The sequence below is a fragment of the Petaurus breviceps genome, unplaced genomic scaffold, assembly GCF_028583685.1.
Source record: "Petaurus breviceps papuanus isolate PSGF00001 unplaced genomic scaffold, PetGlider_PUasm1.0 38, whole genome shotgun sequence".
Classification (NCBI taxonomy): Eukaryota; Metazoa; Chordata; class Mammalia; order Diprotodontia; family Petauridae; genus Petaurus; species Petaurus breviceps.
The window spans coordinates 92,533,054-92,557,961 of NW_027186304.1; the positions used below are offsets into that span (position 1 = coordinate 92,533,054).

The following is a 24,908-nucleotide window of genomic DNA, read 5'->3' on the forward strand; positions in this document are numbered from 1 at the left end:
GCTGCCTCTGGAATCTCTTTTCTTCTTGAATTTGCATTGTTTCTCACTAGGCTCTTCTTTTTTCATTTAAAAAAATAATTAATTTTTAGTTTTCAACATTTACTTCCATTTTAAGTTTTAAATTTTTTCTGCCTCCCCAAGACAGCATAAAATCTGATATAGGTTCTACATATACATTCTTATTAAACATATTTTCACATTAGTTATGTTTTATAGGAGAATTAGAATAAATGGGAAGAAACATGAGAAAGAAAAAACAAAGCTAAACTAAAAAAGAGAGCAAATAGTATGTTTTGATCTGCATTCAGATTCCATATTTCTTTCTCTGGATGTGGATGGCCTTTTCCATCATGAGTCTTTCAGAGTTGTCTTAGGTCTTGCATTGCTGAGAAGAACTAAGTCTATCAAAGTCAGTCATCACACACTGTAGCTGTTACTATGCACATTATTCTCTTGTTTTTTCTAACTTCAGTCAGCATCAATTCATATAAAGCTTTCCAGGTTTTTCTGAAGTCCACAAGCTTATCATTTCTTATAGCACAATAGTATTCCATTACATTCATATACCACAACTTGTTCAGCCATTCTCCAATTGATGGGCAACTCCTCAATTTCCAGTTCTTAGCCACTACAAAAAGAGCTGCTATAAATATTTTTTGTACACATGGATCCTTTTCCCATTTTTATGATCTCTTTGGGATACAGTCCTAGAAGTGGTATTACTGGGTCAAAGAGTATATATCTTTTTATAGCCCTCTGGGCATAGTTCCAAATTGCTCTCCAGAATGGTTGGATCACCTCACAACTTTACCAACAATGAATTAGTGTTCCAACTTTCCCACATCTTCTCTGACATTTATCATTTTCCTGTTTTGTCATATTAGTCAATCTGATAGGTGTGGCACAGTACCTCAGAGCTGTTTTAATTTGCATTTCAGTAATCAATAGTGATTTAGAGCATTAATTTCTTTTGCATTGTCTCTCATTTGTTCTTTTCCCGTCCCTTAGGAAGAAGGGATACTGAGTGTTCAGTCATGGTATCTTAGTTCTCAAAAGGTTCAAGAAGCTAAGTACTGGTAAGTTCCTACTTTCTCCCCTACTTCGGAAATTCTGTAATCCCTTGGAAAATCAGCCATATTATACTCGACACATGGAATTACACACTACAGCATCAAAATAAACACCAGTACTTAAGAGAATAAGAATGACTAATCCTGAAATCCAGGAAATGATCTCAGTGATTTGAATGATACTCATTCACAGTAAATACATAAAATACATGCAATAGACACAGTTTTAAAAATATTATTTTATTATATTACTTATGTGTCAATGATTTAAAATAGAAATTGTGTTCATTTTACATCCCATGAACTTAACACATTTTTTTTTTCAATGAATACATCCTGTTCGTTCCCAATAACAGTGATGTCAATAACTTGGCATTGATTAGAATGTAAGTCAGTGAGCTGGTAAATCCCCATTTACAACCTCCTTCCATTTCCTTGTTCCTTAAGCTTTTCTACACTAGCCCATTTCAAAGTCAAGAACTACGTCTTGTTTATGGTATAAGTCTCACTGTCATTCAGATCTCTGCTGGCAAATGTGACTGGTTTATGGTGATTTTTTAGGATTTTTCCCATGTCTTCTGGGCTGGATTCTGTACAGGTAGGACAAAAAGGTTGTTTGGATCTGTACAGTCCAGCACTGCTGAATTGTGAGGTAGTTGGACATGTCTTTGAAAACTTATTCATATCTATTTGTTTACCACTCTCCAAAGGGCTTTGTATATTAATACAATTTTGTATTTCCTGCCCATCTGCTGTTGGGTCTGTTTAGTTATCTATGCACAAGTGAGGTTTTTCAGTCATTTAGCAATGGAAACATCTTAACAAATTTGTGATAATACCTGCCAAATTCTAGAAAACTCCTTACTCCTCAAAAGTTCTATGGGCATAGCCAAGTCAGAAGCACTTTTCTTCCATAGGTCAGTTCACAAAAGTTGTTGGGTTGCTATATGACCTACATATTTGACAGAAGCACTGGCAGTAGTCAATGGAATACTTTGAACCATTTTCTTCTAGACTATGGTTCTTAACTTTTGTTGTGTTATTGACCCTTTTGGCAGTTTGATGAAGCCTAAAGATTCCTTCTCAGAATAAGGTTTTAAAATACATAGAAATATGAAGGAAGACAAATATATTAAAATTTAATTTTCAAAATATTTATTAAAAGGTTCGCTGATCCTACATTAAGAAACTTTGATCTAGACAATCTAAGACATTAATCAGCTTCTCCTTGTGTTCTTCCATGATCTTCTCAATGGCATGAATGCCTGTTCATTTGCTTTGACCATTTACTCCTTTAATTACCACTCTAACTTCAATCTTATGTGGTCTTTGCATCTAATTTATATTTCCAATTACTTACTTCATTAGTCTTTAGAAAGTGTCAGGTGCTACTAAGATGCTTGGGGAATACACACAAATTGATAAATTCATCCAAGTAGATGAAAGCAGACTTCTCATCTTCTGCCACAGGAACTGGGTAGCAGCTAATGGGAACCTCTCACTGCCTAATAGAGAATCCAGACCTTCTTGGCTTCTTAGCAGAGTGTATCACACCATTTATTTGGTTCAAAGTCTAGTAATCTACATAACTTTTTATCCTTCTGTACCACTTTTATAGGTGGTGCACATGGGCTACTGGACTTCACAAAGATGCCATTTTCTTTTTGCTTTTTTTTGGAGGGGAGAGGGCAGGGCAATTGGGGTTAAGTGACTTGTCCAAGGTCACATGGCTAGGAAGTGTTAAGTGTCTGAGGCTGGGTTTGAACTCAGGTCCTCCTGATGCCAGCGCCGGTGCTCTATTCACCGTGCCACCTAGCTGCCCCCAAGATTCCACTTGCAAGGAGTAGCAGCTGCTCCTTGAGATGATCCCTGAGGCCATCAATCATAGATAAAGAAAATTTTCTCAGATTTTTCCTGGAATGGTTGGGAGCTGGTCAGCTATATCCTATGGGTTGCTCTTGATCATGTGGTAATACATCTATATTCTTCCTGAGTTTCTGCCTCAACCATTATCTCTATTTTTCTGTACTTTCCCTTAGGGGCTCCAAGTATTCAAATGAAGGGCCTCCAATATTCTTCATTAAACAATTCATGTTTTTCCTTCTTAGATGCCTACCAATTCTGCAGTAGTACTGTTGTACACTCAGTCTTCTCCAGGAGGCTAAGGATTTTGTGCTGAGAAAATTCCTAATCTTGGACCTAGCCACAAGTGAAGCTTCTCTGTGCAGTCCAACCCTCCCCTTTTTCACAGGTAGCGTTCCTTTGTATGACATAAGGGAACTAATTCTTAAGTCCCTTTTTGACATAGTGGATGTAGCTATGGTCTGTCTCCCTGGTCAAAGATGGTCAGATGCATAGGTTAAGGAATAAGAGGACAAGGTAATACATAGATTCTGTAAAGCAGAGGAGTGAGGAGGGGAATAGGGTATCGAAGGATAGTGGGGAGAAATAGGAAGGAGGAAAATAGACAAGTAGTTATAGCTTAGAATGTGAATGGAATGAATTTACCCATAAAATGGAAACTGATAACAGATTAAAAAAGTTGAATTCAACAATATGTTGCTTTTAGGAAATGCTATAAAAATAAAGGTCAGGAGTAGAATTTATTATGTAAAAAAAGCAGGGGCAGTAATCATGATCTCAGGCAAAGTTAAAGCTAAAATAGATTGAATCCAAAGGAAAAAATAGGGAAACTACACTATGTGTCAACAGTATTATTCAACATTGTTTTAGACCATTTAAAATAACTAGCCAATATAAAATACTTGAGAATATATTTGCCAAAACAGATACAGGAACTATATGAACATAAACATAAAACACTTTTTATACAAATGAAGTCAGATCTAAATAACTGAAGTAATATTTATTGTTTATGGGTAGGTAAAGCCAATATAATTTTTAAAAGGACTATTTTATCTAATGTATTGATTTAATGTCATCCCAATTAACTACTAAAAATTATCTTACTAAGTCAGAAAACATAAAAACAAAGTTCATTTGAAAGTACAAATGGTCAGGAACTTCAAAGAAACCAGGGGAAAAAAGATGTAAAGAAAACAGATTCAGTAGTATCAAACCTTAAACTATATTATTAGGTGAGAGCATTGTTGAAGTATAAAATGGATAATTTTTATTACTTTAAATTAAAATTTTTCTTGTATCAGTAAAACCTATGTAGTCAAGAATAGAAGGAATGCAGAAAATTTAGAAAACATTTCATAGAAAATCTCTCGGTTAGGATGTGATTAGGTTGAAATATTGCTCTGGTGTAGGAAATTATGAGCTGGTTGGAATCATGGAAACATGTAAAAACTTGGACTTTTGAAGGAAGATGCTATCCACCTTCAGAGAAACTGATGAGGAAAAAAGCATAGCAAACTCTTACATGTATGTGTATGAGTGTATACATGTATATTTAAAGATATCTATGTAAATGTATTTATGTTTATATATCCATGTGTATAATATACACATATATGTGCGTGTATATTTATGTATATATGTATGTATGTATATAACTCCATTCTTAATTGTAGCCTTCTTTAAGATGGGGTGGAGAGGAAGGGAAAAATAAAGTAAAAAGAACGCAGCAGAGAACAAAAGAAAACCTACGAGTAAACAAAGCTGGGCGACTTTGAAAACAATGTGTAGTATTTATTATATTGGTTTTCTTGAAATGAAAATTTATTGCTTTATATTGAGCCCTTTCATGTTTTACGGTGTACATCACAATGCTTTTTTTCTTTTTTATTATTCTGTATTTAAGTTTAAAATAAAATTTTAAAACATACAAAATAAAAAAAATCAACAAAGCTTTTCAAGTAACTTATATACCATCTGATCAATATATTGATCCATAATAATTATACTCAACAAACTGACCAAAATGAAGCAAAGTGGACTTGCAATATTATGCCATTAATTCAAGAAGCAATGCTCTAACAATTACGAGAGTAACAATAAAAAATATGCAAATAGCAGCAATGACAGTATTCCATTTGTAATATGAAAGGCAATTATATGGCATTTAATGTCAACATTGTCATCATTGAAGGCAGACTTTCACATATAAATTCAATGTAGGAATGTAGCAATTGAGTGCAATGGGAGGAAATCACACATTGGAGAATTATCAACCAAATATGATAAATAAAAATAAAAAAAAAGAAAAGAAGATTAAAGAAAGATAAAAAGACAATTATTTTTTTCAGGATGAACTCTCACTTCTTTTCAAAAGTAAAATTCTTTTTAAATTTTGAGTTCCAGATTGTCTTTCTTCCACCCCTCCCACAACAACTGAAAAGGTAAACAATATGTCCATTATCCATGTGAAATCATGCTAAACATTTCCATATTAGGTATATCACAAAACAAAGCAAAAGAAAAATTTAAAAATGAGAAAATTATACTTCAGTTTGCAATCATAGTTCAATTCTTTCTCTGGAAATATGTATTTTTTTTATCATTTTTATCATGAGTGAGCTTTCAATTCTAACAGTGGTGTTATGCTTCTGGAAGTGCAAGTTAAAATCATTTGGCTTAAAGCCACTTTTCTGAGTTCAGCATTCTTTCTCCCTAGTTCTGCAATCTGAGCTGTGATTCTCTTACTCAATGACCTTGACCCTGTCCCTGTTGTAATGGGCATCTTTTTTTTTTAAACTTGTTTAGGATGGAAAAATGGGAAAAATAAATCTGCCTGATGGACTATCTTGTATAACAGGTATTTCCACCATCAAATAATTTGCCTCATTTTGTGTCCAGATCAAGATTAACTTTTATTTCTCTGCTTTAAGGAAACTATATTAATATGTATCAATATAAACCATGATTTGCAAGGACCAAAGATAAAGCATGCTACCCACCTCCTGCGAGAGAGGTGATGGATTTAAAATGTAAAATGTTATTTGGGGCCTTTTTTGGACACGTCCAATGTGAAAATTTGTTTTGCTGGACTAGGCATATTCATTACAAAGCTTTACTTTTTTTCTTTCATTCTTCTCTCTCTCTCTCTCTTTCTCTCTCTCTCTCTCTCTCAGGATCATTTCTATCTGAACACCATTAGAACTAAAATGAGAAGAAAGACATAAGAGTAACAATAATGTTAAGAGTTGATATTTAAATGTTACTTTAAATTTTGCAAAGTGCTTTATATACATTATTTCATTTATCTATTAGGCATCCAATTTGAAATAATTTACATTTTCTCTGACTCTATCTTCAAGTGAACCTGTATCATCTGCTTTGTATAAGTAATTATTATAATTTACAACAATGGAACAGTGATCTCATCAATGCAGGTGCTTCCTCCACTGGTGTAGATTGTAACCCATCGGTGCCTTTGCATCTTATTCATAATTATTTTCATGCTATTTTATAGGTAGCCCATAGGAGGTCATCCCAATGGCCTGGAAACCTTCCCCTAGATTTTAAAATGTTCCAGCTGGCTACTAGTTACCTCTGGTCCTCACTATATAACTGATCTACCTTCTTTTGCATCCACACATGTCCTTAATAGTATAATTAATGTCAGTTCTTGCACATAATGCATCCTAGGTGATGCTCTGAAGTTGCCATGTATCCTCCTATTGTGCTTTGGGTTACCTGACATTCTGATTCTTATGAAATCATGGTTTGACATGAGTCATAGCCCTAGGACATTAAAAACATGGAGTTCCGTAGTAAGACCAATTTGCAATAGTTGAAAATGCTGCAGAAATCTCCAAATGCAACCCAGTCTACTCTCCTCCTCCTCCTTTTCAATTTTGCACTCAGCTCAGTTCAAGTTATCAACAAGTATGTATATTTACAATGTGTCAGGCTCTGTACTTAGTGCTGGAAATGCAAATACAAGAAGAAAGAAAGACAGTGCTTGCCCTCGAAAAGCTTAAATTCTACTGGGGGAAGATAACCCATAAAAGGAAAGTGGCAGGGAGGTGTGTGAGGAGAGAAGAGATAAATGTAAGGAGTACAGAATGGAGAGAAATGAAGGCATGGTTAGCCTGGACATCTTTCTAAAAACAGAGTTTCTGAGAGGAACCATACAATCAGAGGGAGAGGCAGAGGGTACTTCCAGTATGTGAAGTCCAATGGTGGAGTGAACTTCCAGAGTGAAAAGGTTTCTGTGGCATGGTAGAGAAAGTCCAGATAGTCAAGAATACAGTCTGAAGAGTATTAAAACTCATATTTCAATTCAATAAATATTTAATCTATTGCTAGGCACTGTAGGGGGAAATAAAGAAAGAAATATGACAAAACATTTGACATTTATATACATTAAATGTGAACTCACTATCAAACAATTATACCAAGTACTAAATGTAACATAATAAAATAAAAATACAGGATGCAACGTTAAGTGTTAAGAGAGAATCACGGTGATCAAAAATATCATCCAAGAGGTATTGCTTGACATACACTGTTGAGGTCAAGAGGAAGAAGTTGCAGAGAGAGCATTCCAGGCTGTAGGAATAGCATGACCAAAAGCAGAGTAGCAGGGATAAGAAATAGGAAGAAACATGTAGAGATGGAGCAAATCTCAGAAATCATCTAATCACAGCCCCTTAATTTGACTGACGAAGACATTAAGTGATTTTGCCCAGGAAACATAGTTAGCAAGTAGAGGAGCTGAGATTTGAACTTGGTGTGTTCTAACTTCATTTCCAGTGGTCTTTCTGCATCTCAATGTCTGGTTGAATCCGCATGCCCTGCTGTTTCACCATTATGTGATGTAGTGCCATAAAGAGACAAACCTGATTAGAGTGGGAGGGTATGTGTAGGGGTGCTGTCGAGGGTTAGCTCTGAGGGGTCTGTCATGGGCATGTATCCAGGCTAAGGACCCCCTTGAGCCTGTCTCCCCCCATCCGGGCCCAGTATCTCAGGATGTTGACTCACCACTCTCCCGTTACTCATCCCCCGTGCAAGGGAGGCTTGGAACATTCTGGCTGTCCCTAAAACCCTGGTGGCTTGAGTGATAAAGTAGTGACGTATGAGAAAAGAAAGCAAGAAAGCATTCCACGGGAGTAGCCTCCTGCAAAGTTGCAAGTTAGGTGCCTCATGTAACAAGCTACATGAAGTTTCCCATGAGAAAGTATGATGTAAGTGCTTTAGCTATAGTATATAAACTTGGACCCTCAGATACTTAGTTGAGATTTGCTTGGTATACAGTAAGCTTATGAATGCAATCTCCGCCTGGACCATGGACTCATTCACGTTCACACTTCCACGTTTTGGTTGGTGCTGTAAGTGCAGGCCACAGGTATGGACTGGGGAGTGGTGGAAGATAAGGCTAGATGGATTTTATTTCCTCTCTTGTAAGTACAAATGCCAATCACAGAAAATAAAATAAATTATTATACCATATTATTGCATATGCCTTTTATTAAGAAAGGAGTAATGTTACTCAAAGCAATAAAGTTATAAGAATCTATCAAAATATATATAAAAAGATATGTAGTAAAAATTAAATATGTACATATCATTAATAAAATGTCTATATATTATTCTCTGAAAAAATACTCATCATATAAAGGTTACTTAGATAAATTTTGCTATGTACATAAAGGTCAAAATTAGTTTTTCACTAAGGTGAAAACTATTCTGACAGCTTATAGTCCTCACTCTCCTAACACTGTCTTATATTTACCTGTCTGGACATATGTCATCTCTCAGGGGAATGTAAGTTTCTACAAGACAGAGACTTCATTTGGCTTTTGTCTTTTCATCTCTGATTGCTTGAGTAGAAGAGGCCCTCAGCAAATGCTTTTTCAACTGAATTGAATGGAGACTCTGACACTTTATTTTCAAGTTGTTCTCTCTCTGTCGACAATTTCTGCTTCGTGGAGCTCTTTGGTTTGTGGCTTGTGTGCATGGATGCTCCCTTTTAAGAAAGTAAGCACGCTCCTGTTCTCTTGGGCATTTGTTAGTGTCCCACTGTCAGATGTGAAGCATGTCTTGTAGGCTTGAAGATGCCTTTCCCCCCACTCAATACAGTATAATGGAAGCTAAAGAGAGATTGTATTGTTTAGTGAAAGAAATGAAATGTTAATTGGGAATCCTGCTGTACTTTTTTATATTGCACAAAATGTATTATTATACTAGGTCTTTGAAGTTTTCAGCTGAGCAGTAAAAAAACAAAAACCCTTACAAGTTATTGCAACAGAGAACACAAAGGATTAGGTATCTTGTTGTTCTGCACATGTCATCTGTTCCAGAATAAAGGTAGGTGCATGAACGTCCAGGTAGTTATCAAGTAGCTTTTATTGTGTATTGTCATCTTCTCTTTCATTAATTTGCTTCTGTCTACTGGTGCCTGCAGTGGAGTTGGGTAGAATTCACGGTCACTTGCTCACGGTGCCATAGCTTTGCCAGCATAAATACAGTAGCTTCTAGCATGGAGATAGATAAGTGTGAGCAGATAAACACTTGCAGAATGCAAGTGAAAGCTGATCAAATTGTGGGGCTTCCATGCCATCACAGTTGTTTCAGTGCCCATTGGCATTCATGTTCAAAATTTTCCTCCAGCAATTGCTAACATCAGATATCATTTTTTGTATTAGGCATAAACATTTATTATGTTTTTTCCGATCCTTGGAAGATTTTTCTCCCTATAATGACAAATAACAATTTCTATAGCTCTCATCTTCACATGAAACACAATTAAAGTATTTGTTGTTATTCAGTCAATTCAGTCATGACTGATTCTTTGTGACCTGTTATGGGAATGGGAATTTAAGATCTTCCCTGCCTCTAGGCCCTTTGATAGGCTTAAGTGACTCTGAGAACCTTCCTTGATTTGAAAATATGCTCCACCCCCTAATAGGCTGAATGTGGTCACATGGAGCCTGTGGCAGGAGGCTTTCTTTTCAGGAACACCCACACCTTGTTGCTTCCTGATTGGGCAGTGGGTCAAGAACATTGTGACATTCTCTGACCCAGGAGAAAGCTATATATACCCTGATGTGAGATTTTGCTTTGGGGCTCACTTTGAGAAGAGTTATGTGATTTGACCAGATGAGACTCTGGACAGCTGTTGAGCCCCGGGTTTTGAAAACCCAGATGTTGGTGCTTCCCTCTCTGGTAACTGTGACTAGGTATGGATGTAATGGTCAGAAGCCTGACCTGCTGATCTGTTTCTCTGCCTGTATTTGCTGTCTGCTTGTAACCTCTGTTTGTATTCTCTGAAGTTTGGGGTGCTGACCTTTTTCCCCTGAACTAGGTAAATGACATATGTTCTATTAAAGCAAGATTGTTAAAACATTTTGAGTTGCTTTCCTTTAGAAAAGCAGATCTAAGAATCTGTATTAGCAGTCATCCTGGGTATGCTAGGGTACTTGCTGCTACATGACCTTATTTGGGGATTACTTGGCAAAGATACTGGAGTGGTTTGCCATTTCCTACTTCAGCTCATTTTATAGATGAGGAAAGTGAGGCAAACAGGGTTAAAGTGACTAGCTTAGGGTGACACAGGTAATAAGTGTCTGAGGCTAGATTTCAACTCAAGAACATGAGTCTTCCTGGCAAATGTACCATCTAGTTGTCTGTGATTAAATTATACACACATATTTTGTTTTAAACATTTCTTTTTCCCTCTCCTCAAATTATCATGTAAAGGCAGGTAGGTCATACAGCTGGAATCAAAAAGACTTGAGTGTCAATCCTACTTCACATATGCAATAGCTGTGTGACCCTGTGCAAGTCACTTAACCTCTCTCAGTCTCACTGTCATTTGTAAAATGGGGATGATAAGCACTTACCTCCCAGGGTTATTGTGAGGGTCAAATGAGATTATATATATATAAAGAGCTGGGTGAAAAGGTACTCTAGAAATGCTAGCTGTTATTTTTTGTCTTTAATAACAACAACAACAACAAGTATTATTATTATTATTATTGTGGCTAGCATTTGTGTAGCACTTTAAGGTTTGCAAAGACCTAAGAAGGAAAAGGAATAGGTATAGGGACTAGCACTGTAATTTCAATGATACAGGCAGCGCTTAGTTGAGTAAACTCCCTTTGCTTAGCAACTTAAAGTCATATATATATATGTGTGTGTGTATATATACACACACACACAAACATGTACATATACACACATGTATATGTATACATGTGTGGTTACAGGTAGGCACATATATATGTGTGGATGAATGCATATACTTAGAAAATAACATATATGTATATATGTGTATGTATATATTGTGACCAGTATGTAGAGCAGGTACATAGATAATCAGTCCTACCTTGGTACCAGTGAAAAACTGCTCATTTCCAGGAAAAGTCAGACTAAGTATGGAGAAGTTAACTTCTAGGAGACTGTACAGCAGGTGACATGCATCAAAAATTACACAAAAGTACCACTTTAAAGTTTAGGTATGTATAAATTTTATATATACACACATACATGTATATTTGTATTTATATGTGTATGTATACACACATTTATAAATGTGTCTCCGTGTGTTTGTATATATAGGTATATACACAGAGAGAGAGACACCCTGATCATAAATAAAGACTGAATAACTGAGAATGGTCATGGAAGAGGGAGGATTCTGGGAAGATGGTGGAATAGGTCAGAAAACTTTAGACTCTCCAAGTTTACTCCACAAAAAAAAAACAACAACAGAACATCTCCTCAAAGTGAACATGAAGCAGCAGAAATAAACAAAAGTCCAGGTAAGGCAGTTGTCCTCCTAAGACAACATGAGAATACCCTAGGAAAGACTGGACCTCCAGAGTTGGAGGCTTGTCCTGAGTGAAGGGCAAATACCTCCAGGGAATCAATAAACAAGAAGCCCTGAGGGTCAACTGTGTTGGGAGGCAGCCTTGGCCTCAGGAACTTTCACCTCATGAACGTGTCAGGGCTGGAAGGCTGAGTGGGAGAAGAATGGAAGAACTTCCAATGTCAAAGGACCCCAAGCACAGCTGTACTAACCAGACAGGGTTACCAGGTAACCAACAGGCTGTCGTGTGGCAGAAGGTACTAGCATATACCTGATGAGTGGAGTAGCAGAAGGGCAGGGACCCTGCTGGCTATGGGCACTTATAGGAGAGCTGAGTCCCTGGTTTTGGTTCCGGCACAAGGAGGCCAATTGAAAGTTGCAGTCTCTGGAGGGACTACAAGGAGCAAGAGCTCTTGTAGGACAGTATGATTAAGGGCCCTAGCTTTACCAGTAGAGGGGAGCACCCAAGGCTGGGGATCCAAACAGAGCTCAGAAAATAACAGTAAGAAGGACCTGAGTCCTAGGGCCTCATTCCCCACACCTTGGGACTAGTGCTTGAATATCAATAATAAGCGGCTAAAAATAAAATAAAACAAAAAAAAATTGAGTAAGCAAAGGAGAAAGAACCCAACCAGAGATAGCTACCATGGACTTTCATACACAATCTCTGAGACAGGATATGATTGTGATGGAATACTGCTGGGATATAAGAGATAATGAGTTGGCTTGTTTAGAAAAAAATATGAAAAGATTGGACCTATGAAGGAAGATAATATTTACCTCCAGAGAAAGAAGTGACAAATTGAAATATGCATAATATGATCTTATATATATGTATATATGTGTATGATTATAGATGTGGATATAATGGTGTATATATGTGTGTGTGTATATATATGTACATATATACACACACACATGTATATTATATATTTGTGTTTAACTGTAGCCTTCTCTGGGACAGGAGGTTGTAAGGGGAGAAGAGAAGAAAAAAAGAAAGTAAAAAGTACACAGCAGAGAACAATAGACAATGGAGAAGGAATCAGAAAAACCGGATTGCTTTGAAAACAATGTGTAGTATTTGTTACATAGGTTTTCATGAAATAGAAGTATATTGCTTTATATTGAATCTTCTTTTATATTCTACTGTGTACATGGAAATGTTCTTTTATCCCCTCATTTTGTATTTAAGTTTAATATGAATTAAAAAAAAAAGAATGGTCATGGCTGAACTGCACTGGGTTGAAAGATGCTACAGAAGGGTGGTCCCCTGGTCAAAAAGGGACAGAAGCAGAAAGAGTCGCAGATCCAGATTTCTGTGGAAGGAGCAAAAAAGGTAGGGGAATGAAAAAGACAAATTCCACATTGGATCTACAGGATGCTTTTTGTTGGCAGACAAAAAGCCTGAATACCATTACAGGCCATTCATGATTTGTACAAGTCAGATATGAGGGAGAAAAGCATGGCTATTTTATGACCAGTACCACATTTAGGAAAAGTTCTCAAAGATAAATTATGGAGCAGGAATTTCTATGTTCTTTGTAATGATGGGTCCTGAGCTAAGTCAGCTATGATATATAAACATCATTGCTATCATGTTGTTTTCCCCCAAAGATGAATGTTAAAAAAATATAAACATCAATGAGAAAGAAATTTCTCCTGCATTTTTTGGAACATATTCTTTTGTCTTCCTTCCAAGGTCTCTTGGTAATTTAAAAGCATAACCAATCTGAGAAAGGTTGCTAAGCCCCAGTCAGAAAACTGAAGGCAGTGGATTTGACATCTACTATGAGGCATGTTCTCTTGGGTTGGAGATGTCATAGGGACACTTTGGGGATGATTGCTCCAGTCCAGAGTGAATCCTGAAGGGTGTAAAGAGTCTTCAGGTGGACAGATTGTTTCAGGCAGGTTGTTGGGGGAGCATCCTTGCTCTTTTTCTCTCCAGATCACTTTTTAAAATGTCAAGTTTCAAAATAATGCTGTTCAAAAAGGGCTCCTCTTAATAACCCCTTTTATAAAATTATATATAATTTTTAAAATAAATTACATACAGAAAAACAAAGTTAAAAGAAACCCACAGGCTTTTTGAGAATAGGGGCCTATTTTTTTTGAGAAACTAGGACGAAAATAAGGGTATTTTACCATGATCTTGAAGCAGGGTCCTCCTGTCTTTTTCTCTGTTCCATTCACCTAGAAGAGAAAAATGTCATGTCAAGATGTGATGTAGGTTGTAACAAAATTGTATGACAGAAACTGGTATTGGCCTTGGGTAAGTAGATGAGAAAAAATGCAATTCCAAAAGTGTTCTTTTAATGAGGATGATTTTTCAGTTCATAATGAAAATCACAAGGAGTATTTTATGAATTATATACTGAAGAACAGAACTGAAGTGGAATATGGAAAAGGATTGCTCTCCAGAGAGTGTGATACAAGGCGAGAACAATGGATTTGGAGTTAGAGGACCAAGATTCAAATCCTATTTCTGTCATTAATGGCCTCTGTGACCTTGGGGAGGTCATCTGACCTCCATGATCCTCTGTTTCCTCATCCAAAGAATGGGGTTGGAGTAAAGGGCTAGACTATATGGCCTCTAAGGCTTAAATCTATGATCTTAGAAAGGAAGCTAAATAGTAAAAGAGAAGATCAATTCTTACTGAACTCTTGGTGGGAGAGACTTCACTAGCAGAATGGATTCTTCCTGTCTTTCTTTCTAATTTTTTTTCTTTCTCCTAAAAACCAAAACAAACAAAAATGTGCCATAGTTAGGATATTGATGATCAAACTTTGATTTATTTTTGTGTGTGTGTTGATCTTTCTCTAACTCTCAATGATAAGAATGGCATCTCCTATTAGTTTTGTTCATAGTTCTGATGGCTTCTTATCACCTCTAGGATCAAACATAAAAATCCTCTTTGACATTCAAAGCCCTTCATAACCTATCCCCCCTCCCTCCTCTCCAGCCTTCTTACACTTTACTCTCCAACACATCCTTTTTGATTCCATGACACTGGCCTCCTTGCTGTTCCATGAACAAGATGCTCATTCTTTTGGCTCCCAGCATCCTCTCTGCCTGTCCTCCATGCCTGGAATGCTCTCCCTCCTTCCCCTAGATTACTGACCTTCCTTAGCTTCAAGTCCCAACTAAAATCCCACCTTCTACAAGAAGCCTTCCCTCAGCCCTTTTTTAATTCCAGGGCTTTCCCTTCCCCCACTCCTCTTAATTCCAGAGCCTTTCTTTTAATTATTTCCTATTTATCCTGTATGTGGTCTGCTTTGTAAATGTTGTTTGTATATGGTTTCCATCCATTAGATTGAAAGCTCCTTTAGGACAGGGACTGTCTTTTGCTTCTTTTTGTTTAGTATGATGCCTGGAACAGAGGAGACTCTTAATTGTTTATTGACTGAAGCTGGAAAACAGGCTAGTAAAGAGTCGTAGGAAAAAAAGAGGAACTTAGTCCCTGGACACATCCGTTCCACTATTATTTAATGAGAATAATCAGTGAATTATTTATTGATCACTCACGATGTGCCTTGCACTGTGATAGGTAAAATAAGTACTTCCTATGAGTTACATGGAAGAATCATAAGATGTGATCTCTGGTTGCAAATCAATTGGAATTCAGTTAAAGAGGCAACTCTCTAAGAAAACAATTCCAGAATGGATTCTGAGGTGCCAACACCCTTCCAGCTACACTGTTATCTAAATTTTTTATTTTTTGTGGTTTCTTGGAAATGTGATTTACTTTTCTATTACATCTTCTTGGACTTCTTAGTTATTATAAAGATAGCTATGGCTTTTGTGGATTTATTTTGTGTCCTGCTACTTTACTGAAACTATTGCTTCAGTGAGTTTATTTGCTGACTTTCTGAGTTTTCTAAGGAAACTATCATGTCATTTGTAAATAGCAACAATTTTGTGATCCCTTTGCCATACTTTTATTTTTTTCTCTTCTTTATTACTATTATGAGCATTTCTAGAATTATGTAAAATAATAGTAGGAAAAGGAGATCCTTGCTTTATATCTCTATTTTTAGGAAAGTTTTTAGCATTTCTCCATTGAACATAATAGCTTTTTATTTTAAATATATACTTTTCATTTATTAAAATTGACCACTGTATGCGTTGTATTTTGTTGAAGGTTTTTTTTCACCCCTGCATCTACTGATATCGTTATAAGGTTTATGGTATTTTGGTTTCAATAAAGTTAGTTACATTAATTATTTTCCTAATGTGAATCAAATTCACATCTCTGGAATAGATCCACTTTGGTCACAGGAATACTTTCCCCCCTGCTTTGGCTATATTGCTATAGTCTTTTTGATAGGATTTCATTTAAAAAATTTATACCAATATTGATTAGTGATATTAGTCTTTTGTTTTCTTTCTTTGCTTTATCCTTAACAAGTTTAGGTCAATCAATCAATAAAAACTTATAAGATGCCACCTCTGTGCTAGGAATTGTTTGAGGAACTGGAATATAAAGACAAAAAAAAGAAACAATTCTAGCAACCAAGGAGCTTACATTCTATAAGGGAAGATGAACTAATATGTTACAGAATAAATATTTTCTGATTTTAAAAAGTAGTTTGGTAGAATTTTTTATTTTTCAGTTTGAGTAGAATAGGTATTAAATTACTCTTAAAATTTTTGATAGGATTTATACATCTGAACCAGAGGGGAAACCCTCCCCCCCACCTTGGTAGTTTATTTATGATTTCTTCAATTTTATATGAGTAGTTTCAGATCTTTATTCCATGGTCTGAATTTGGATATTTTATATTTCTATAGGTAATCTTCCATTTATTTTATGTTTTTGGTTTTGGTGTATATATCTGTGTACTGTTGATTCTGATCATTCTTTTTCTTTCTTCTCTGTTGTGATGTACCTTTATTTTTCATTTTGGTAATATGATTTTTCCCCCACTTTTATTCTTATCAGTTTTGCAAAAAAACTTTATTAACTGTCTTAGTCCTTTCAGAGAATCAGCTTTAAGTTTCATCAATTCTGTCATCATTTGCTTTCTATTTATCTAGTTTTGAAACTTTTCAATTTTGTACTTACCTTGAGTTTATTTTTTTTTTGGAGGGGGGAAGGTAGGGCAATTGGGGTTAAGTGACTTGCCCAAGGTCACATGGCATGTGTGTGTGTGTGTGTGTGTGTGTGTGTGTGTGTGTGTTGTGTCTGGGGCCAGATTTGAACTCAGGTCCTCCTGACTCCAGGGCTGGTGCTCTATTCACTGTGCCACCTAGCCGTCCCAAGCTTATTTTTTATATATTTTAAGTTGCATACTCAATTTCTTCTTTTTATTCTTAGATTTTATTAATTTATGTTCCCAAAGATATTCTTTTTTCCTCTAAGAACAGATTTACTTTCATCTCAGATATTTTGGTGGGTGTTCTTAACAATTATCCTTTTTTTTTTACATAGCCATTATGACTTTCTTTGATTCATTCTTTGATTCACTCATTATGCAGGATGTCCTTATTAGATCTCCACTTAGGTCTGTATCTTTTGTTTGTATTCTCTGCATTAATTGTTATTTTGTTGCATTATTATCCATAAGGATTTGATGAATATTTTTCATTTTGACATTCATTTGTATTTTCTCTTTATCTGTATTCTCTTCTCTTTTCAGTCATTAATTTGTTATTATTTTTAAAAATTACACTACTTTAATGCTAGTTTATTTCACTGGAGCTCCCCTATTCCTGTTTACCTGTCCTATCCCAAGTTCCTTGAATAGGCTTAAATTGTTAACTTTTTTAAAAACTAATTTCCCTATCTTTTGAACATTTTCAATCACCATCTACTTTAAAATGTCTTGGCTTCTTCTCTCCTCTAATCTCTCAGGATTTTTGTTTTTACAATACTGTTTTCTTTTCTGCTTTTTTGGAGGGGAGAGGTAGGGCAGTTAGGGTTGTGACTTGCCCAAGGTCACGTTTTGTGTTAAGTGTCTGAGGCCAGATTTGAACTTAGGTCTTCCTGACTCCAGGCTGGTGCTCTATTCACTGCACCACCTAGCCAACCCCCAATATGGTTTTCTTTTAATTAAAAAAAATTTGAATTACGCTTAGATATGCAGAATATATTATTTTAGGGTACACTTTGAGTTCCTTTGCTTTTTGGAATAAATTACTTCATTCTCTCTGATTTCTTGTGATTGCCAAGTAATTATAGGTTATTCAAATTAATGTGAAGGTTTTGTTTGTTTTGCATTTGAAGGTTTTTCTCTTGGCTGCATGTACAATTTATTTGTTGTTAGAACTATGAAATTTAACTACTACATGCCTTAGCATTTCAAACATTTTTTCTAGGTAACAACCTGTGAATTAAATTATTTAGTACTTTGTTGTTTATAATAAAAAGGTCTGAACAGTTTTATAGTATTATTTCCTGAACTATAGTATTCAGGTCTTTTTTTTTCTTAAATCATGTTATTCAGGAAGATATGTGATCCCCAAGTTAATCCTGTTCATTCTATCTTAAAGATTAGTTTCTTTGCATTGTAAAGCATTCATGTGTTCCTTAATCTTGTTGCCTTTTGCCTCTCTTCCACCAAAGTTTCATTCATTTCTGTATTTTTGTGTTCCAAATATTTTTTTCCTCTTCTGTGACCCTTCCATATCTTCCACAATTGCACCCATATCAAAGGTGAGCATTCTCAGTCTCCCCACTTTAGGAATCATGGCGGACCTGCTTGGTTCTTTTTCTAGAGGAACTTCTCTGGGTAGAGGACTAAGCCTAGGTGAAGTTCTACTCCTCTTTCCTTTTCCCTCAGGCAAAGAATCTCTTCCTCCTCTTAATTTGGTTCTCTACCATGCTCTGTGGCTATCTATATCTTTCTCCTGTTTCTAGGTGCTCTTTCTTTCTTCCCATGATCTTTACAGTATTTGATGTCTCTACTGGGAGGAACTGAGATTTTAGTTGAACTTTTCAAGGTGGGATCCCGATGCCTAAGCCTAGGATGTTGCTCAAGCTGGCTATGTCTGTATCATGGAGAGTTGGAAGGTGAGAACTCTTAAAGGGTGCTCTAAATATTTAAGATCTATGGTGTTACTTTGAAGGTTAAAAAAAAATTTGTTCAGAATTTCCAGATTCTTTCCTTGTAGATTCGGCTTCAGTTACCCTATATCTTATACATGATTTCTTTTTCTGAAAAATTATTTGATAGTGGGGATGTTTGGGGAAAACAATTACTCAGTCATCTTGCTGATCACTTGATTTCTTAATGACATCCTCCAAAAGCTTTTGCTTTTAGTGGGTCAGTGTCTCTTCTTAAATCAAAATTACAGAATTAGAATGACTGAATTTGAGAATTGGAAGGGATCTCAGCTGCCTTTTAGTCTAATTCATATCTAAATGGAATCCCAAGTATAATATACCTCAAAAGTGGTCAACTGACCTTTGTTGAAGATCTCCAAGAAGGAACTCATCATCAGAGTTGTCATTAGTATCAGATCGCTATATCTGACTACTCTTTCTCTCCAATTAGAACAAGGTAGAGACTAGAGCTATATCTCATAAGAACTTAATGTGAATTGTGCTGTATCTTGTAAGGGAAGGTACAGGACCATCTCTAGGAAAAAAATAAAAGCACTGGAAGCTTTTGTCTTTGATGCTTTCTTTATTTGTCCCCCCATTCCATTAGCACCTCTTAGTGCCTTCTTTTTTTCATGCTCCATGACATCTAACCTCTTCTGTTGTTGTCTGGCTATCCAAATCCTTCCCCCACTTTAAGTCAATAGAATTGGAATAAACATTTCTGGGCTCCAAATTATCCTGTGTCTCCAAAGGATCCCTTACCCCATCACTTGTCTCTGACTATAAAAATTCAAATTATGGTCGTGCTAGGTACTAAATCACGTTCTTATACTGATCTGAAAATAGCTACTTTTTTGTATGTTGTCATACTGGTCAAGTTTGACTTTATGACTGTGTGCTTTATTTGTTTCTTATGTTACAGATTTGAACTGATATGTTTCTGAGAAAAAAAAAAGTGCTGTAATTTCAGCTTCTTAAGAAGTCCTAAAACCAACTTCTCTTGAGGAAACAATTGAGTTTTCCTCATAAAACACTGAACAGGAAACAATGACTGGCAAGTTCATCTGTCCTTCGGGTACTGAGAATAAGGAGAGGGAAGATAGGGGCAGTTAGGTGGCACAGTGAATAGGGCACCAACCCTGGAGTCAGGAGGACCTGGGTTCAAGTCCGGCCTTAGACACTTAACACAAAAACTAGCTGTGTGACCTTGGGCAAGTCACTTAACCCCAATTACCCTCCAAAAAGAAAAAAAAAGGAGAGGGAAGATGTTAGAGTCCTTTGGTTTGTAGTGTAGCATCCTTGCTGCTCTTGATTACTATGGGTTTCTGGACCCAAAGATTTCTAAGCATGTGATTTTAGGAATAAGTGGTGCTGCATGAATGGAGAAAGCCAAATGTTGTACTGACTGTCTAAAAAGGGAACAATATAGCATCTATACATACCAGTGAGCACGAGTTTGACTCCTGGCAAAATTCTAAGAAATATTATTAAAAAGATGATTAGCGAACACCTAAAAAAAAAGAAACCAGTGATCACAGAGAGGCAGCATGGCTTCCTTAAGAACAGGTGGTTCTAAAATAATGTCACTGGCCATTTTTTTACAAGGTTATTAGAAAGTTTACCTATATTTTAGCAAGTAAGATGAAGTTTCTCAAGCTATGCTTGTGGATAAGATGATGAGGAATGGGCTGGATGTTGGATTCACAACTGGCTAAATGGTCAGGTCCAAGCAAAAGTCATTCAGGGGTTGATGACAACTTGGAAAGAAGTTTCTAATGGAGTACCTTAGACACTTCATAGTCCTATGGTCCTATGATGTTTAAAATGTCTGTCAACGATACGGATAAATACAAAGATGATCTACTTATTAGATTTTCAGATAATAGAGAGCTAGGAGTGACAGTGAACAATAATGACAGAATTAAGATCTGAAAAAAACGACAAGTTTTAACAGTTGTTAAGATCAAATAAGTTGAAATTGAACTGAGATGAATTAGTTTTTTTTCTCTTTCTTTTTTACTCTTTTTAACAAGGGATAATTTTCTAAGGAGAGAGGAGGAGGGATATTTCTGGGGGGAAAAGGTGGTATAAAATTTTTTTAAAAATAAAGAAATGGTTAGAGAATGTTTGGAAAAAGGAGTGATCATAAAAACTATTATGATTAAAGTTTTTATTTAAAGTTTTGAGTTCCAAATTCTATCCTTCTTTCCCCCTCCTCCCCTTTGACACTAAGCAATCAGATATAGGTTATACATGTTCAATTATGTAAACATTTTCATATTAGTCATTTTGTACAGGAAGACTTGAATGAAAGGAAAAAAAGGAAAGAAAGTGAAAATAACATTATCACTCTGTATTCAAACAATATTAGTTCTTTCTCTGGAGGATGTATAGTATGCTTCATCATTAGTCCTTTGGGATTGTCTTGGAACATTGTATTGCTGAGAATAGCTAAGTCATCCACAGTTCTTCATCAAACAATATTGCTATTACTGTGTGCAATGTTGTCCTGGTTCTGTTCACTTCGCTATGCATCAGTTCATCTAAGTCTTTCCAGGTTTTTATGAAATCATCGTGCTTGTCATTTCTTATAGTACAATAATATTCCATTACAATCATATACCACAGCTTGTTTAGCCATTCCCCAACTGATGGGCATACTTTAATTTCTAATTCTTAGCTACCACAAAAAATTGCTATAAATATTTTTGTACAAATAGATGCTTTTCCTTTTTTTTTTCTGGATATATTTGGGATATAGACCTAGTAGTAGTATTGCTGGATCAAAGGGTATATACAGTTCTAGAGTCCTTTGGGCATAGCTGCAAATTGCTCTCTAAAATGACTGGATCAATTCATAACTCCAACAGTGCATTAGTGTCCAAGTTTTCCTACATTCCACTTATTTTTTTTAGGATTAGATTATTCTATTTCCAATTAAATTTTAATCTCTTTCCATTGTCTATTATTGAATTTAATTTTTACTGCACCATTATCTGAAAAGGATACATTTACTATTTCTGCTTTTCTGCATTTGGTTATGAGATTTTTATGTCCTAATACATGGTCAATTTTTGTGTAGGTGCCATGTACTACTGAGAAAAAGGTATATTCCTTTCTATTCCTGTTCAGTTTTCTCTAGAAATCTATCATATCTAACTTTTCCAGAATTTTATTCACCTCCTTAACTTCTTCCTTGTTTATTTTTCAGTAGATTTGTCTAGTTCTGAAAGGGCAAAGTTGAGGTCCTCCACTAGTATAGTTTTATTATCTATTTCCTCCTGTAATTCATTCAACTTCTCCTTCAAAAATTTAGATGCTATACCATTTGATACATGTATGTTTAATACTGATATGGCTTCACTGTCTATGGTACCTTTCAGCAAGATACAGTTTCCTTCTTTATCTCTTTTAATTAGATATATTTTTGCTTTTGCTTTGTCTGAAATCACGATTGTTATCCCTGCTTTCTTTGTTCCAGCTGAAGCATATTAAATTCTGCTCCAGTCCCTTACATGTACCCTTTGTAGTCCCTTACATGTACCCTGTGTATATCTTTCTGCTTCAACTGTATTTCTTGTAAAGAACATATTGTAGGATTATGGTTTTTAATCCATTCTGCTATCTGCTTCCATTTTATGGGTCAGTTCACCCCATTCACATTTATAGTTATAATTAACTGTGTATTTCTCTCCATGCTATTTTTTTGCTTGTACTTCTGATCACTCTCTTCCCCAACATATCCTCCTTTTTATCAATCCCTTTTCTCCCTTCTATTATGCTCACCCCTTTTTTTTTACTTCCTTAGCAAGTAAGATCAATTTCTATATTCCATTGAGTGTGTATGTTATTTCGTCTTTGAGCCAGTTTTGATGAGAGTAAAGTTTAAACTTTGCCCATCATTCCTCCCCCCCATCTTTCCCTCCAGTATATCTCCTTCATACCTGCTTTATGTGAGATAATTTACCCCATTCAATCTTCCTCATCCTTTTTCCAGTGAAATTTTCTTTCTTACAACTTTATTTTGTTTTTGTTTTGTTTTTTTGAGGTATCATCCTATCAGAGTAATCTTATATCTACATCTTCTCTCTATATATATTTCTTCTAATTCCTCTTATAGTAACAAAGTTCTTAAGAGTTACAAATATCTTCTTGCCATATAGAAATATAACCAGCTTAACTTTATTGAATTTCTTATATTTCATCTTTCTTGTTTCTTTTTAACATTTCCCTTTGAGTCTTGTATATAGAGGTCAATTTTTTTATTCAGCTCTGGTCTTTTCATTAGGAATGCTTAAAAGTCTTCTATTTCATTAAATGTTCATTTTTCTCCCTGAAAGTTTATATTCAATTTTGTTGCTTAGGTGATTCTTGGTTGTAATCCTAACACCTTTGCCTTCCATTATATCATATTCCAAGCCCTGTGGTTCTTTAATGCAGAAGCTGCCAAATTCCACATAATCCTAAACTGTAGCCTCACTATATTTGAATTGTTTCTTTTTGATTGCTTGCAGTACTTTCTCCTTGAACTGTGAGTTCTGGAATTTGGTCATGATGTTCCTGGGAATTTTCATTTTGGAATATCTTTCAGGCAGTGATTGGTGGATTCTTTCAATCTCTATTGTTGCCTTCTTGTACTGATATCAGAGCAGTTAGGCAACTTCTTTTTGTTTTTGGAGGGGGGAAGGCAGGGAAATTGGGGTTAAGTGGCTTGCCCAAGGTCACATGGCTAGTAAGTGTTATGTTAAGTGTCTGAGGCCAAATCTGAACTGAGGTCCTCCTCACTCCAGGGCCAGTGCTCTATTCACTGTGCCACCTAACCTTCCCTAGGCAATTTCTTGAAAGATATTTTCCAGACTTTTTTTTGATCATGTCTTTCAGGTAGTCCAGAAATTCTTATTTTATCTCTCCTGGATCTATTTTCTAGGTCAGTTGTTTTTCCAATGAAAAATTTCACATTTTCTTATTATTGTTTTTTAAAATTTTGTTTTATCACAGCCAGATGTCTTATATGGTCATTAGCTTCTACTTCTTCAATTCTAATTTTTCAGGGATTGTTTTCTGTAGTAAGCTTTTATATTTCCTTTTCCATTTGGCCAGATCTATTTTTTTAGGGATTTATTTTCCTCAGTAAATTCTTGTATTTCTTTTCCCATGCTACTAACTCTTTCTTCATGATTTTCTTGCATTATTCTAATTTATTTTCCCAAATTTTTTCTATTTCTCTAATTTGCCTTTTTAAAATCCTTTTAAGTTCTTTCAGGAATTCTTTTTCAGCCTGAGACCAAAATACATTTTTCTTTGTGGCATCACATGTAGCCATTTTGACATTATTATCCTCTTCTAAGTTTATGCCTTGATCCTCCCTGTCACCACAGTAACTTTCTATAGTCATGTTCTTTTTTGCTCATTTTTTCGTGTCTCGGTGTTTTTATGTGAGAGCTGGGCTCTGGTCCTGCACTGTCCAAAGCTTTTTGTGCTTGGGCTCATGGCTGGCTTTTACTGGGCTTCATGGCTTAGGGCAGATTACCTTTCTAACTTGTACTGGTGGGGTGAAGCCTACCTGTTGGCCTCCCCTGGGTGTGGGGTTTAGTGGCTGGTCTGCCCATGGCTGGGGCCTTTCTGCTGGGTGGCTATGTTAACAGGGTCTCTCTGTTAGCAGGCCCCAGGAGCTGGGGTCTTGCTGCTGGCTAACTTTGGGGTAAGGCTTCACTACTGGTCAGCAGCGGGGTCAGTGGGGTTTGTGCTGGGGGGGGGGGGGGGAGTGTCACTGGGTGAGGCCTTGCTATGCTGCCCAGACTGCTCACCTGCCCAGGGGGCTGCTGGTGTGCAGGAGGGCAGGGCCTCCCCAGGGGACTGCCCCAGGCTTAGAGCCCTGCTGCAGACCCCCTGCTGCTCTTGGACTTTGCGCCTCTCACATCTCAGTGAGACCAATCCTTCCTAATGTGCTAGCATAATTTTTCCCTGTTCCTAAATCAATTCTTAGGTGGCTTTCTAATTGTTTGGAATTTGGGAGGGTTCCAGGGGGTTCCTTCCTCACTTCACCATCTTGGCACTGGAATTCAATCTTAT

The 24,908-nt window shown here is 36.1% G+C and overlaps 1 protein-coding gene across 2 annotated transcripts in view; it reads right to left on the reverse strand.

Moving 5' to 3' along the window:
- Positions 1 to 4,724: 4,724 nt before the first annotated feature.
- The window catches only part of IL7 (interleukin 7), a 52,650-nt gene continuing 32,466 nt past the window's right edge, over positions 4,725 to 24,908 (reverse strand). For both annotated transcript variants that reach the window (XM_069100161.1, XM_069100160.1), the window contains 3 exons: positions 14,448 to 14,522; positions 13,936 to 13,983; positions 4,725 to 9,676 (listed from right to left, as the gene is read on the reverse strand). In XM_069100161.1, the coding sequence (XP_068956262.1) occupies positions 9,554 to 9,676; positions 13,936 to 13,983; positions 14,448 to 14,522 (246 nt within the window). In that variant the 3' untranslated portion in view covers positions 4,725 to 9,553. The remainder of the gene's footprint in view (positions 9,677 to 13,935; positions 13,984 to 14,447; positions 14,523 to 24,908) is intronic.